At 37.4% G+C, this 15,475-nt stretch overlaps 1 protein-coding gene across 1 annotated transcript; it reads left to right on the top strand.

The window, feature by feature from the left end:
* The first annotated feature begins 369 nt into the window (after positions 1-369).
* LOC122671120 (protein FAR1-RELATED SEQUENCE 5-like) lies at positions 370-7,473 on the top strand. The gene is made up of 4 exons (XM_043868215.1): positions 370-581; positions 4,954-7,174; positions 7,262-7,317; positions 7,404-7,473. Exons 1-4 carry the CDS (start codon positions 370-372, stop codon positions 7,471-7,473), a joined length of 2,559 nt encoding a protein of 852 aa, XP_043724150.1.
* Positions 7,474-15,475: the final 8,002 nt, after the last annotated feature.

Below are 15,475 nucleotides of genomic sequence, written 5' to 3' on the forward strand. Positions count from 1 at the left end.
CTGTGTACCCCCCCTGAGGTTGGCAAACGGTAACAGATAGGTCCATTCCGTCAATTCATGACTAACAGTGTTAAAAACATAAGGTGAAATGACAAAATTACCCTTGCACCAAAAAAAAAAAGAAAAAAACCCGCAACTACTCATCTTCCCCACAAAAATCTGCAACTCACATATCTCGATCCTCAAGCAAACCTACCCTGAAACCAATCAAATTGGATGGTAACTGTAATGGATTAGTTGCACTATCAACCTCTTCCTTTTTTGGTTTTAATTTGTTCTTGTTTTCTGGGTTTTTGTTTCATTTTTATCTATTAATCACAAATTCTGGATTCTTGATTTTTTATTCTGATTCTCTTCCAGTAGTCAATAATGGAAGAAAACGATACCCGAGCTTGTTTCGTTGGTGTCTTTGATGACGAGTCTGGTATCTCTCGGTTCATCGTCATCGACGGAGTCAGATTCATTGGTGGTCTTGTCGACATCGAGGACCGCTTGGCCGTCGAGATCTACGACCCTAGGATTGACACCTGGGAGCTTTGCCCTCCATTGCCGGTGGATTTCAGATATGGAACCTCTTCTCAGTGACTCACATCTGCTCTATTCAAAGGAAAATTCTTCATCTTTGGCATCTACTTCGATCTGAAGTTTAAGAAAATTCCTCTCTTTCTCTTCCTTCTAAACCTAAACCATGGGTTTAACCAAACATTTAGGTTACGATTGATCTTTAAAACGGGGGTTGATTTGGATGGTGGAACCCTTCGCTTCATTCCTGATGAGATTCCTCTTAAAGATGAGTTGTAGGTGGAGTGGATTTGAAAATTTTCCCTAATTTCAGTAAAGGTTGAAAGGGTTTTGAAACCTGCAACTCATCTTCCCCAATCGATTGGGGGAGATGAATTGCAGGGTTTTTTTGTTTTTTTTCTTGTAAGGGTAATTCCGTCAGTTCAAGTCTATTTTTTAACAGTGTTAGTCATGAACTGACAGAATGGACCTATCTGTTACCGTTTGCAAACCTTAAGGGGGTACGTAGAATTTTCCAAACCTGAGGGATAAAAATATCCTTTCGACAAACCTCAAGGGGGTATGTGTAAATTTCCCAAAAATAAATTGCCAAAAGTGTATGTGTCTCTAGCCCTAATATCCTGTCTTATTAACTAAAAAAAAAGGTAAAATACACGTACCTCCTATAATGCTCCCAATATTCCTCGTACCTCTCTAAGCTTATGAAAAATCCACATACCAACCCTGCAAATTCCACGTACCACCCCTATTTTATCCCCTAATTTCAGATAAGTCCAAACTGTTAAGTTTAGCCATTAAGTTAAGTGCTAAAAACTTGATCATTTTATCCTTTTTCCTATGTTTATAAATTTGAAAAGACCTAATTGTCCTGTCCTATTTGTTCATAATATGAAAAGACCTTTTTATCTTAACCTAATTTGATAAGTCCCTTTTACCCCCACTATTTGTTCTTCAAAACCTAATCCAACCTAATTATCAAAATGCCCTTGATAAGATATAATTACCAAAATACCCTCATCTTCCCCAAAATCCATCTTCCATTTCTGAAACATCTCTCAAAAGATTCAAACATTAATTTTCCATTTCTATGCACACTACAGTACCTTTGATTCTGAACTATATCTCCCTCGCCCCTTCTTCTTCCCCCATCTTCTAGGCGTAGGACCACCTGCCCTTGGCAACCTTAGCCTCTGAATCTCAGACTCTAAATCCTTCTATGTCGTGGAATATCAAACTAAGACAAATATTGATCTCTATCCTACCACCAACAACAACTTTAGGTGGTTTTATTTGATGGCTCACACACTGTTTCTCTGTACTATTACTTGAGCTTCATTGGACTGGGGTTCGAAGACGTTATCCCAAAATCTCGGTTCCATTGAAGTATTGTTGAGAGAGATTCAACCCTCGTAGGGTTTTGTTTTTCCATCCTAGTTCGAAATCCAGAGGTAGAAGACGATCTATTCTTCCACTCTTTTTCTATTGTCTTTTCCTTTTGTTATTGTTACTCCTTCGCCTATAAGTTGCAGAGAGAAATCATGGCCCGCGGCTTTCCGGCACAAGTAATGAATCAAGTAATCATGGCTTGCAGGTTTTTTCAAACCCTAAACAAGAAGATTTACCAGATCAAACTCCCAAAAGAGATTCGTCACAGCAGATGTGTTGGTTCCTCTTTCGGCTGGCTTGTAATCCTCGATGGATTCTGCCGCATTTTTCTCAGAATTAATTTCTCTCTCTCTTGAAATCTATATCCTTCATTCTAATATTGCTACCTCATTCCATCACCTTCAACTGCAACCTCAAACCCACCTCCTTTTTCCTTTTTTTTCCCTCTGCAATTTCTTCAACCCCCACCCTCGCCCTCGTGTTCCGCCAGTAGCCAAAAAAGAAATAGTGAATAAAGAAGAGAAAGAGGGAATCAGAGAACAAAAACCAGTCTGTGTTGGATTTGGAGAGAAGTTTCAGAAATGGAAGATGGATTTTGGGGAAAATGAAATTGGGGGAAGATGAGGGTATTTTGGTAATTAGGTTGGATTAGTTCTTAAAAACAAATAATGGGGGTAAAAAGGTCTTATCAAATTAGGTTAGGGCAAAAAGGTCTTTTCATATTATGACTAAATAGGTCAAGATAATTAGGTCTTTTCAAATTTATAAGCATAGAAGAAAGGGTAAAATGGTCAAGTTTTTAGTATTTAACGGCTAAACTTAACGGTTTGGACTTATCTGAAATTAAGGGTAAAGTAGGAGTGGTACGTGGAATTTGCAGGGGATGGTAAGTGGATTTTTCAAAGGCTTAGGGAGGTATGATGAATATTGGGTGTAGTATAGGAGGTACGTGTACTTTACCCTAAAAAAAAATGGATACATTTCACAGACACCTCTATATTTATGCCTAATTACACAGACATATCAAAAACCATCAATATTTCACGGATCAACCATTATGGTATGAATTTATTAGTATTAAGTCTACTCCGTTAGGTGTAGGATTCTTATCACCTCCAGTTTCCATCCCCCAGTTTTTTCCCCAGTTTCAGTCTCAAAAGATGACACGTGTCATATAAAAATCCAACCGTCCATTTTGAATTTTGGAAGTTAACCTTGGTTAACCCTAACCAAGGTCAAACCGAGAATGAGATTATGATGTTTCCCGCCCTTGTTTCGCAAAACTCATCCTCTGCCACTGATACCTCTCACGAATATTCATGGTGACCAGCGTCGGCGATAAAGAAGACAGGTTCTGTTCTCACGGCGTCGGCGTTGACGACGGCAACTGTTAGGGTTATCTTCTCCCTACCGCTCTCACAGACCATGCGATGGTGAGAGAAGGGACTCCCTGTTCTACCCAAAAAATAAAAGTGTTTCCCGCCTCTGTCTCGGGTTACTTGTGATCCCCTCTCACGAATCTCCACGGTGATCGGCGTCGGGAGATGAAGGAGATAGGGTCTGTTCACGGCGACGACTGCAAAGGAGGCTATTTCTACCCACTCCTACTCTGTGAGACCCTGCGACGGTGAAATCGGAGATACCCACAAAACGACGACAACAAATGAAGTGAAGAGAGACTTCTGATGCCTCTTTCACACCTCTGTAATTCTGTTCTAATCGATTGGGAAAGGAAACACCGTCGTGGCCCTGTTCTAACGGTTTTCTCCAATAGTTGAGGTTCGTTTTGTTTTTCTTCCATCATCGATTGCTTCTATTCATTAAAAATACCATCTCCTCTAGGCCTGTAGAAAAAAGTGGTTGAGTTTTTCTTGTATAGCGTGTGGGTTTTACATCTCATTGTTTGATAAGGTATCATTTTCTTCAACCAAACATCTTCAACTTTTCTCTTTTGCTATTACTATTACACAAACCGAATTCTGGGAGAAACCCAAATACGTGTCTTGAATAATGTTGTTAATTTTTTCAATCAACTTGACCCTACAGGAGAAGAAACCCTGCCACTAGTTGTGTTGGTGTTGGTGTTGGGGTCAGAAATTATGATTTGATATAATTCCACAGGGTAAACCTAAGATTCCTGAAGGCTAGTGAATGTTACCATGTAACAGCACATGGATGAGTCCATGTGAAAAGAGATCAAGCTCTCAACACACATGCCACTCTTGAAATTTAAGTCTTCATTAACCTTGATCATGAATGTTAGAAGGCCGTATTTTCCCAACTTTGGTTTGGTACATATTGTTATTAGTGAAGTTTGATCTCAGACCTTAGCCCAAGATAGACTTTGGTTTGGTACATATTGTTATTGTTATAGTTCCCAATAGAACTATAATCTGTAAGCAATTTTGTTATTATGCTTTGTCCCTTCATTTTATGAGCTTTATTGGAACAAATTCAGGGGTTTTCAGTTTGAGATTTTACTTATACTATTGGCCAAATGTGATGAGTACATTTTTACTGCAATGAGAACAAATTCATGGGCTTTCTTCTTCTTAGTGTTTTTCTTTTGAGTTTCTTTTCACTTTCTTTCTTTTTTCTTCTTGTATAAGCCTTTTCTGTTTCTCTAACTAAAGCAAAAACTTTAAACCGAAGTAATAAAGCATCAAGCTCTAATTTAAGGAATTATGAGTAGTGTAACTTAATTGGAGAGTTTGGAAAGTGATAATGATTTTATATCCTCTCATTCCACAGGATCGAGCAATATTTATTATGTTCATATCACAGTGATTCATTATTAACCTGAAATTGGACCAGCCATCTTCCTACCTATCTATTTTTCATGTATTTTGAATTAGGACAGATATTTGCATGTGTTTATAGATCAAAATCATGCAGAAATATATTGAAGTTCATTAACCACTGTATTTTTTTTTTTATCTGCTTCAAAGTTGTTAGTTATTTAATGTATGTTTTTTTGTCTTTAGTTGTATAGTTGTTCAATAATACTTTAGTTTTGACTTTATTGTTGGGCCAAATATTGTTCAGGTGGGCTATGGATATTCCAATAGATACACCGGATAACGACATAGGTCTAGATGATGAGAATAAGCCTAAGATTGGTATGCAGTTTAATTCTGAGAATGAGGCATTTGAATTCTATAATAGTTATGGAGGAGTATTGGGTTTTAGTGTCAGGAGAGAGTATGCAAATAGGAGCAAAAAAGATAGGTCAATCATTGCTTCAAGGAGATTTGTATGTAATAAACAAGGGAATCGGAAAGTAGACAATCGTGCTCATGTAAGAATAAATATTCTTCGAGCTGAAACAAGATCCGATTGTCCTGCTCGCATGGGAATAAAGATGTTGGAAAATGGGAAGTATCAATGCCATGATCTCATTGAAAATCATAATCATGAGCTTCATATATCATCTACTACTCACATGATGCGGTCACAACGGAAAGTTTCAGACATACATGCCATTGAAATTGACTTGGGAGATGATTCTGGAATTAAAACTAAGGCTATGTTTGAGTACATGAGTAAACAGGCAGGTGGTAGACAGAACCTTGGTTATACACCAGTGGATCATTACAATTATCTCCGAAGTAAACGTCAACGTGACCTACATCCTGGTGAAGCAGGGAGTTTGTTACAGTACTTTGAAAAACAAAGCAGTCTGAATCCCTCTTTTACCTACAGGCTACAGTTGGATATAGATGAGAAGATAACAAATATTTTTTGGGCTGATGCGAGAATGCTAATAGATTATGCACTTTTTGGTGATGTTATGACTTTTGATACAACATTTTGTACAAACAAGGAGCATAGGCCTTTTGGTATGTTTTCTGGATTTAACCATCATAGAGGAGTTGTTATATTTGGGGCAGCCCTTTTATATGATGAGACGGCTGAATCCTTTAAATGGTTGTTTGATGCTTTCTTGGAAAGTCATGGGCAAAAGCATCCGGTAACATTATTTACAGACCAAGATGCTGCCATGGCAAAGGCAATTTTGGAGGTTTTTCCTGGAACATGGCATGGTTTGTGTACTTGGCATTTAATGCAAAATGGGATTAAGCATCTAGGTCACTTAATGAAGGACGGATCAAGCTTTCTATCAGATCTTAAGAGATGTATATATCATTATGATGAGGAAGTACAATTTGAGACTGCATGGGAACAATTGAGGAGTCAATATCAGGTTGAAAATGGATCATGGTTAGATTGTATTTATGTACTTAAACACAAGTGGGCCAAATGCTATATGAAGAATACATTTACAGGAGGTATGCGGAGTACTCAGCTAAGTGAAAGTGTAAATGCTGACTTGAAGGATTATACAAAGTTTACTTTAGACATTATACAGTTTTTTAAGCATTTTGAAAGAGTAGTCAATGATAAGCGTGCTAATGAATTGAAGGCTGAATTTGATGCAAGAAATAAGCTCCCAAGAAACTCTTTTCCCCAAACACCCATTATGATACATGCATCAGAAGTCTACACTCCGTTAATCTTTGGATTATTTCATAATAAGAATGTACGGGTTGGTTCTTGCTACATAATACAGAAGGATGAAAGTAATAGCTTGCATAAATATGCTATTGGTATTCTTGATTCAGATATGACATTTAAGGTTGAGTGTGATCCATCCAAGTCCATTATTGAATGTAGCTGTAAGAAATTTGAGACATTTGGCATCCTATGTTGTCATGCTTTGAAGATAATGGATAGGTTGGATATGAAGTCTATTCCTGAAGCATATATTTTGAGTAGATGGACACGTGCAGCAAGAAGCATTGTAGTGGAAGATAGCAAGGGAACACAAGTTGAAGAAGATGTAAATTTGAACTCTGCACAAAGATATAGAATTCTTTGTCATAAACTGGTAAAGATTGCATCACAAGCATCCAATTCAAAAGAGGGATTTGCATTGGTGAACAATGTTGCTAGTGATTTGTGTAAACAATTACACAGTCTTGAAAATCATGACACAAGGACACATCAAGATGAGTCAACTGAAGAGCCTAATCTGAACATTGCAAAAGGGCTTAAAAAGAAAGAGAAGAAGAAGGGTTGTGGATCAAGTAAACGAAAAAAATCATGTTTGGAAACAAAAGGCAATAAGAATAAGAAAAAGAAAAATGAGCCAAACACAACTAGTACCTCTCTACCAGCCCTTACACCATGCAATGCAAGACATTTGAATCAATTGGATGGAACTCGAGAAAGTGAAATCAACCACGCTTACATGGATCCCATTATGGTAATTTCAACTCATGTTGGTTCTTGTATTTTTGCATCTCGGATCATTTTTAAGATTAATCTCTTGTCCGCTATGTTACATCCACAGGGGTCACTTGAGCAGTCTATGCATACTATATGTTCTTCCTGCACCTCCGCACCTCGGTATTGCTTTATTAGTTTAATGATGTGCCGAGATAGGGTATTAATTTTGAGACATTCTTATCTGTGTTTAATTGCTTCATGAGCAGGCTCATGAACAAAACAATCATCAAGGAGAAACACTCAGCACCCATCATGGGAAATCAATGGCCTTGTTGAGGTCCCAGTTCATTTTGGGAGGAGGGGTTTAGGTCCTGTGTTTCCTTTTGGTAAAAGGTTTTTTTTTATCTTTTATCTGTACATAATTTCTACCACATTAAAAGTGGGTACATTCCAAATTCACTTTGGGGGAGGGGTTTAGGTCCCAAGTTTCCTTTTTGGTAAAAAGGTTTTTTGATCTGTTTAGACAATATAATTATACTTGAATTTTACACCTAGTTGTGCCCCCATTGAAGGATGATGTGGTAATTCAGATGTATGAATATATTTGAAATGACCTAGATTGATCATGTGTCAAATTTATTATAATATCTCTCTCATGTGTTCCATGAATTTTTAAAATGTTTTTTTATCTCATTGGGCAAATTCCATTATGTGCCAGCCAAGAGATTTTTGTTTGTAGGGGGGGGGTTGCCTTTATTGGGGTATAAAGTATATAAACTCTAAAGATGAAGAGGCATCAAAGGGTTTAATGATTTTCGTTTTAAGTATCAAGCTCAAGGTTTCATGGATCATTTTTTCCAATAAGAAAAGTACACATATATGTCATTTGCTCTGGATAAACAATAGACACTATGAAAAGCAAATGAAAAAATAGGATTAAAAAGGGGGATTAAATTGGGTGAGGTATTAGCAAAGCTTCACTTTCAACAATTTCCTGGTCATAAAAAATGGTATTTTGCATGTGAAGAGAAACTTCTAAATCGTTCCAAAAAAGTTGATAATCATATTTATTATGGACTCTAAGAAGTAAACATCTTGAATGCACTCTGTTTAGAGTGAGAAAGTGAGAAACTGTTACATGTCATGGAACAAGATTGGGTACACCTTAGATTTTCATGACTCAGCTGGGTATGATCTAGAATTTGATTTATAATAACCTTATACATATCTGCTCAAATTTGGAGCTCCTAACATTCAATGTATTTTGGCAACTTGCAGGTTCATCTCCTATTTGATGCTTTTGATTTCTATCAAAAAGACAAAGATTTCACTACCCAAAAAAATCAATTAAAAAATAACAACTGTATCATTCAAAGTTCCTTTCGTAGCCTTACTGTAATGTAAAAAAACAGTTGCATCATACAATGGCTAAATTGGAAGAGGCATTCTAAGCCTCCCAAATATAAAACAGTAAGTCCTCGGGGCCCTTGCAACACTAAAAATGACCGCCACCCCCTCTCCCCCATTTGGCTCTCGGCCATTCTAAGCCTTTCAAATAGAAAACAGTAAGTCCTCATGCCAAGCCTTACTGCATGAACACCATATTCAGGTTCGTTGGCTTTGGCCCATCTTCAAAGTTACATTTTTGAAGAAATCCTGTGAAAGAAGAATCAAGAGGATTCAGCATTGAGAAGCAAGAAAAACAAACAAAAAAATTAAAGGATTTTAATTACTTTCAAAAGATCAGAACCTTTAATGAACTCAAAGATTAATAGAGAAACTGAAAAAGGGAGTGATGATAACTGAGCACTGAGAAAAGAAAGGTTGTGGGGAAGACTAAAGTGAAGACTGAAGAGTTGGGAAGAAATTAAAAGCAATGGACAGATGGATGGAGTCTTGAAGTGGGTTATCTTTAATTCAAAAGATGCATCACTACTGAAGCAATCAAGTAGTTTGTTGTAAGAGTTGAGGGACTTAGAGTTGAAAAAACCATCCACTCCTCCCCCTTTAGCCTTTGCTATTTGCTACAGAGAATTCATTCACAGAGCAAATTATAAAGCAATTGAGACATAGTACTCAATCTTAAGCAATGGATGATGAGAGCTGGATTGCTGATCCTAAGGAGGAATGACATTGTAGGACAGTAAATTAAAAACCTTTAAACAAAGGCAAGGACAGACACCCATCTATGAGAGGCCATGACCCATTAAAATTGCAGTGGCAATTAGCAAGAATCCCGCTATGATGATTGAAAATTTGAGATAGACCATAAACAATAAACCCATCTGACTTTTTTTGTATACTCTGGGGGTAGGTTGAGGAGAAAGAGGTGTTGATTCTTGAAATGTGCTGTGGGGTCTCTCTGCATTTGATGATCAGATCAGTTGATGAGTTAAGTTGGTTTTAATTTTTTTTTATTTTTTTTTCATCTGATGCTCATTAATCTGTAGTTAAGGTATATTAGATCTAGCCAGATTCGGTCACAAGGACACAAATGGATAACCAAAACTACTCAGTACTGCCCATGCTCACTATTAATGGATGATGATATTATGTGTAAGGGTATTTATGTAATATCCCTTTATATGTTCTCATATAATCCTACTTGTATTAATGCCCAGGCTGTGAGGGGCAATCTAGTAATTAGCCCATCTGACCTAAACCCTAGTTTTCCTATATATACTAGCTGGAGGCAGCAGTCTGGGTATTCCAAACTAGATACTCAGGGTGTAATGCTTTAAGCAACCCTGTGCTTAAAACCCTAACCCTAACAATCTTAAAGCATTATGATTCTTATTTCTCTGTGATCTAGATCGACTTTGGATTTCGGATCAACATTCGGCTTTGGTGATTGATCGTTTTTATTTTGAGAGATCAACGTTAGTACATCTCACTTTTGGTTTGTTGATCGATTTGCGTGATCGGCTTCGGCTTTGATTTATCATTCACAAGTGACAGATGATCGATTTGGTCTCAGATTCATTGTTATGATCGTGCTTTTGATCATGCGGGTTTGATCGATTTGTGTTCTCTTAGCCTGTGCTTTGAAAATCGGACCTGCAGAAGGTAATAAGAGTTTTGTATTCTCAAAACTTTTGATCGATTGATTTTATTTTAATAAAAAAAAAAAAAACCAAAAAGGTGGGAAAGCATTGATTGCTCTGGAAAGAGTTTTGTCATTATTCAAAGTTCATTAATTTCATTCACAGTCCACTTCTCTCCTTGATTTGATTAATTATTAAAAAAAAAAAAAAAAAAAAGGAAAGGAGAAAGGGACAAGGAGACTTTGGATGAATGTTTCCGAATGCTTTTCACACAGCACTGATTGTTACCAAAAAAAAAAAAAAAAAGAAAGAAAGAAAGAAAGAAAGGAGCCAAGAAGGGAAAGTGCAATCCTTTGACTTCGGTTATCACAATCGTACAAAGGGAGAGTACAGTTTTTTGCTTCGGTTATTATAACCGTACGGCATCATCAGTGATCAACACTTGTATCGACCAACATTAGTGTGCACATTGTGAGCGTCGACACCACTGCAACTCCGTGATCTTTTCCTCCTTCATCTAAATCCAGGGTTCTCCATCTCAGGTGTGATTGTTCTTTGAAGTATTTATTTTTTATTTAAGTTTTTACTTGGACATATAAACAAATCACTTAACAATGGAGAAACATGCTGTTCCAATTGAGATGATCAAATTGGAAAGCTTTAGTGGCTCTGAGTTCAGTTCTTGGAAAAGGAGGACTCAGTTTGGATTGAAGTACCTCAATATTTTCTACACTGTAGTAAATACTTTTTCTGATTGTACGGACTCTAATCAAGCCCAATGGATAAGTGATGAGGACTTTTGCAAAGACTACCTATTGAACTCGCCTGTCGATAGGTCAGAGACCTATAGTAAATATGAGTCTCGCAAAGAGATTTGGGAAAACCTAGAAGCCCAATTCAAAAAGGAGGAGGACCTATCAAAAAATCACTTGGTTGACAAGTTTATGGACTTCAAGTTTCAAGAAGATAAGGAGATACTTCCACAAGTAACAGACTTTGAGAACTTGAGAACAAAATTGAACCAAGAAAACATCCCCGTTGTTGATGCATTCTTAGTGGGTGCAATTATCTTTAAGTTACCCTCTACCTGGCATTCCTTTAAAACTGAGATGCACAGAAAGAAAACACAAGTGGGGCTGGATGATCTCAAACGGTTCATTAGAATCGAAGATGAGAACAGAGCCAGGAATAACTTGGAGATGGTGAAACAACAACAGGCATCTGCCAATTTGGTTTCACAACCCAAGAAATATCCTAGGCAGTCCAAGCCACCTAAGAAAGAACCCCAACAGTTGGAGGCCAAAAAGCCTAATTTTAAAAAGAGGGGCAAGTGTCGCAACTGTGGAAAGTGGGGTCACTATGCATCTGAGTGTAGGGGTCCTAAGAAAGGGAACACTGACACACCACAGAAGGAAGTTCACATGCTGGTGGACAAGACTGAGCCTACTAACTTTGTTGCCATGATTGGCAAGGGTAAGGGGTTGGCCAAGACATCTTCGATTGGTGGTTAGACTGAGCGACTTGTCATGTTTGCAATAGCAAGGACCGCTCACCGATGTTGTTCAAGCAGCGTAGAGACGCATCGTTGCAAATGGAGACGTCGTGGAAGTGGCTCAACAAGGGACAATAACCTGGTTCTCTCATCAGTAAAATATTAACTTTGAAAAATGTTAAAATCTTTCCTGGTTTTGAAAAGAATTTAATTTCCATTGGAATTTTGCTTGATGCTGGCATGTCTATTACTTTTAGTAGTGGTAGAGTAACATTGTCTGTTAACTCCTTTTATTTTGGATGTGCTTATAATTTGAATGGTATGTTTAGGTTGAGTTTAGCTAATGAGACAATAAACCAGGTTAATCATAATTTACTTGATCCCAAAATACTACATTGTAGGTTAGGACATGTGAACTATAGGAAAATGCTCAAACTAGCTAAAACTCATAATTTACCATTAGACACTTCAATTAGATTTAACAGATGTGAAGTGTGTGCTCAAACTAAAATAACTAGAAAACCGTTCAGACCGGTTTCTAGGAGCACTCAACTTCTTGAACTTATACATTCTGACATTTGTGACTTTAAAAGCTACACAACTAGAGGAGGTCGGAAGTATTTGATAACATTTATAGACGATTTTTCTAGATATTGTCATTTATACCTGTTAAAATCTAAAGATGAAGCTTTTGAAAAATTTAAAATTTTCAAGAATAGGGTAGAAAATCGTTGAACTTGAAAATTAAAAGATTTAGAAGTGATAGGGGAGGAGAATACAAATTGACAGAGTTCAAGGAATTCTCGTGCCTCTGCAGCATAATCCTTGAAACTATCGCTCCTTACTCACCTCAATCAAATGGCATAGCCGAAAGAAAGAACAGACGTTAACAGAGATGTTAAACTCCATGTTATTGACAAGGTATGCCCTCTTGCTATTGAGGAGAAGCAAGTTGTTGATCGCAAATCACATTCTAAATAGACTACCACATTCAAAACTCGACTTCTACACCTTATGAACTATGGCATAATCATCCCCGTAGATATGACACTCTTAAGGTTTGGGGTCATGTAGCTTATGTTAGGATACAAGACCCTAGGAGACCTAAGGTGGGAACTAGAACAAACACTTGTGTATATCTTGGATGTGCGTAAGACAAGTTGCAGATCGGTTTTTGGATCTATCAACCAATGTGGTGATAGAATCTAGGGATGCTATATTCTTTGAGGATAAATTCCTTAGAGATAAAGGCCCGACCTTGCCTGGTTTGATCAAGTGGTTACAGTAACCACCTTTGGAATCAACCAATTGTTTCGACACTACTCCCACAATGCTCCTTGAATCGAATCTAGAAGAGTATCTACTAGAGATCGAGTACCCAAGAATTTTGGTGAGGATTTTGTGACCTGCCATTTAGAGGCTGATCCATCCACCTATAAGGAAGCGATGAGATCTAGGGACTCCCTGTTATGGAAAGAAGCCATTGATGAGGAAATGAGCTCTTTAATGCGTAATGAGACCTGGCACCTTGTTGATCCGCCTAGAGGGGCCAAGACAATAGGGTGTAAGTGGGTATCAAGAAGAAACTTAATCCGGATGGGTCTATAGCCAGGTATAAAGCACGATTAGTAGCTAAGGGCTATAAACAGGTGAGAGGGATAGATTATTTTGACATCTACTCTCCGGTCTGCCATTTGGCAACAATAAGGATTCTTCTTGCCATAGCATCTATTGAGCACTATGTTGTGCATCAAATGGATGTAAAAACGGCTTTCCTTAATGGAGACCTAACAGAAGAAATCTACATGAACCAACCTGAAGGGTTTGTCATGGAAGGTTCTGAAAAAAGAGTTTGTAAATTAAACAAATCTCTCTATGGTCTTAAACAAGCACCTAAATTGTGGCATGAGAAGTTTGACAAGACAAGAAAGAGCTTTGGTTTTCAAACCAAAGAACTCTGGATAAGTGCCTTTATTTTTTGTCCGAGTCAAACAAGGTTGCGATTATTTGCTTGTATGTAGACGACATGTTGATTCTAGGTTCGATCTCTCTCGTAGTGAGTGACATTAAAGAAACCTTGTCCAAAGAATTCAACATGAAAGATCTTGGTGTGGTAGACACCATTCTTGGAATGAGAGTAAGCTTCAGTGAGCAAGGGATCACCCTTAATCAGACTCATTACATTGAGAAGCTACTTTCCAGTTGGGGATACAGTGATTGTAAACCGATTGAGACACCCTATGACTACAACAAACGGTTGAAACCTAACACAGGTGACACCATGAATCAGTTAGATTATTCTAAACTGATTGGTAGTCTCATGTATGCAATGAGTTGCACTAAGCCAGACATAGCCTTTACGGTAGGCATGCTGAGTCGTTTCACTAGTAATCCTGGAAAAGAGCATTGGGATGCCCTATCGAGGCTGATGAGATACCTTAAGGGTACTCAAGGTTATGCTTTATGTTATAATGGACATCCTCCAACTTTGGAAGGATATTCTGATGCATCTTGGTGCTCAGATTTGGGAGACAGCAGATCCACCAGTGGTTATGTATTTACACTAGGAGGAGCAGCTGTAGCATGGAAATCCAAAAGACAGACTAGTATTGCTCTGTCATCTATGGAATCGAACTTTATGCTCTAGCTCTCAGGAGATGAAGCAGAGTGGATAAAGGATCTCGATCATGGATATTCCATTGAGGAGTTTTAAGTTAAACTCTATATCTATATTCTGTGATAATCAAGCAACCAAGACGATTGTGAATAACTCACTCTTTAATGGTAAGAGGAGACACATCAGCGAAAAAAGCTATGCTGAATTATAGAACAGTAACAAGGGATTATCACTTTGATTGATGTGAGATCGAAGGATAATACGGCAGATGCCCTTACAAAGGGATTGAACAAAGATCGAACATTCAAAACTACAGGGGAGATGGGGTTAAAGACCATTTAGTCAGGTCTTAACCTAACCCGATATTATTTTGAATTATTCGAATCTCATCTAGCCTTGGTAAGCATTCGGGACAGTTTACATGTTTCAGATAACTTAGTTAGGTTACTAAGTATGGGGGTTTGTGAAACCATTCCAAACTTGATGGGGTAGTAAATTTTCATGTGAAGTCTCCTTACTTTGTTATTCCACAAAGGAATATGAAAAATGTCTGATATGTTTCAATGATATTGTGCTAGTCTTTATGTCATTCCAAATTTGATGACATGTCTTTCATAGTATGGTGTACCATTCCAAATTTGATGATATAACATAAATCTATGACTGATATGACGAATACAGTATTCCAAATGGAAACATGGTATGGTCCTTATGATAGAGACTATATAGGATCGAGTTCTTGTAAAGAAACTTGATGATGATGCTTATTGTTTTTTGATTTACCTTCAGCCATATATGAAATGTACTAAGTTCTTATTGTTGAACTAGATACTATTGTGCAAATGATTGAATTCATAATATCTTATGAAATTCATATTTGACAAATTACAGAGAATGGCGAAGATGGAGGAGAACGGTTGAATCTGGATCTCGATGAGGATGACTTACTTGATGAGTAAAGTCACATGGATTGCAAGGACTTTTTCTTTTGATTATTTCTTTTGGTTTAGCCACTTGCATGTGGAACTTCGGATTTATTGTTGGGTTTAGTTTTGATCTAAAACCCTAGTTTTATTTCTTGAAGTCTACTTATTTCTTATTTGATTTATTGGATTATTGATATTCAATTTATATTGATTCAATTACTGATTGAACAATGGTTCCTATACATGTGTAATGGATATA

This window comes from Telopea speciosissima, chromosome 8, assembly GCF_018873765.1.
Source record: "Telopea speciosissima isolate NSW1024214 ecotype Mountain lineage chromosome 8, Tspe_v1, whole genome shotgun sequence".
Classification (NCBI taxonomy): Eukaryota; Viridiplantae; Streptophyta; class Magnoliopsida; order Proteales; family Proteaceae; genus Telopea; species Telopea speciosissima.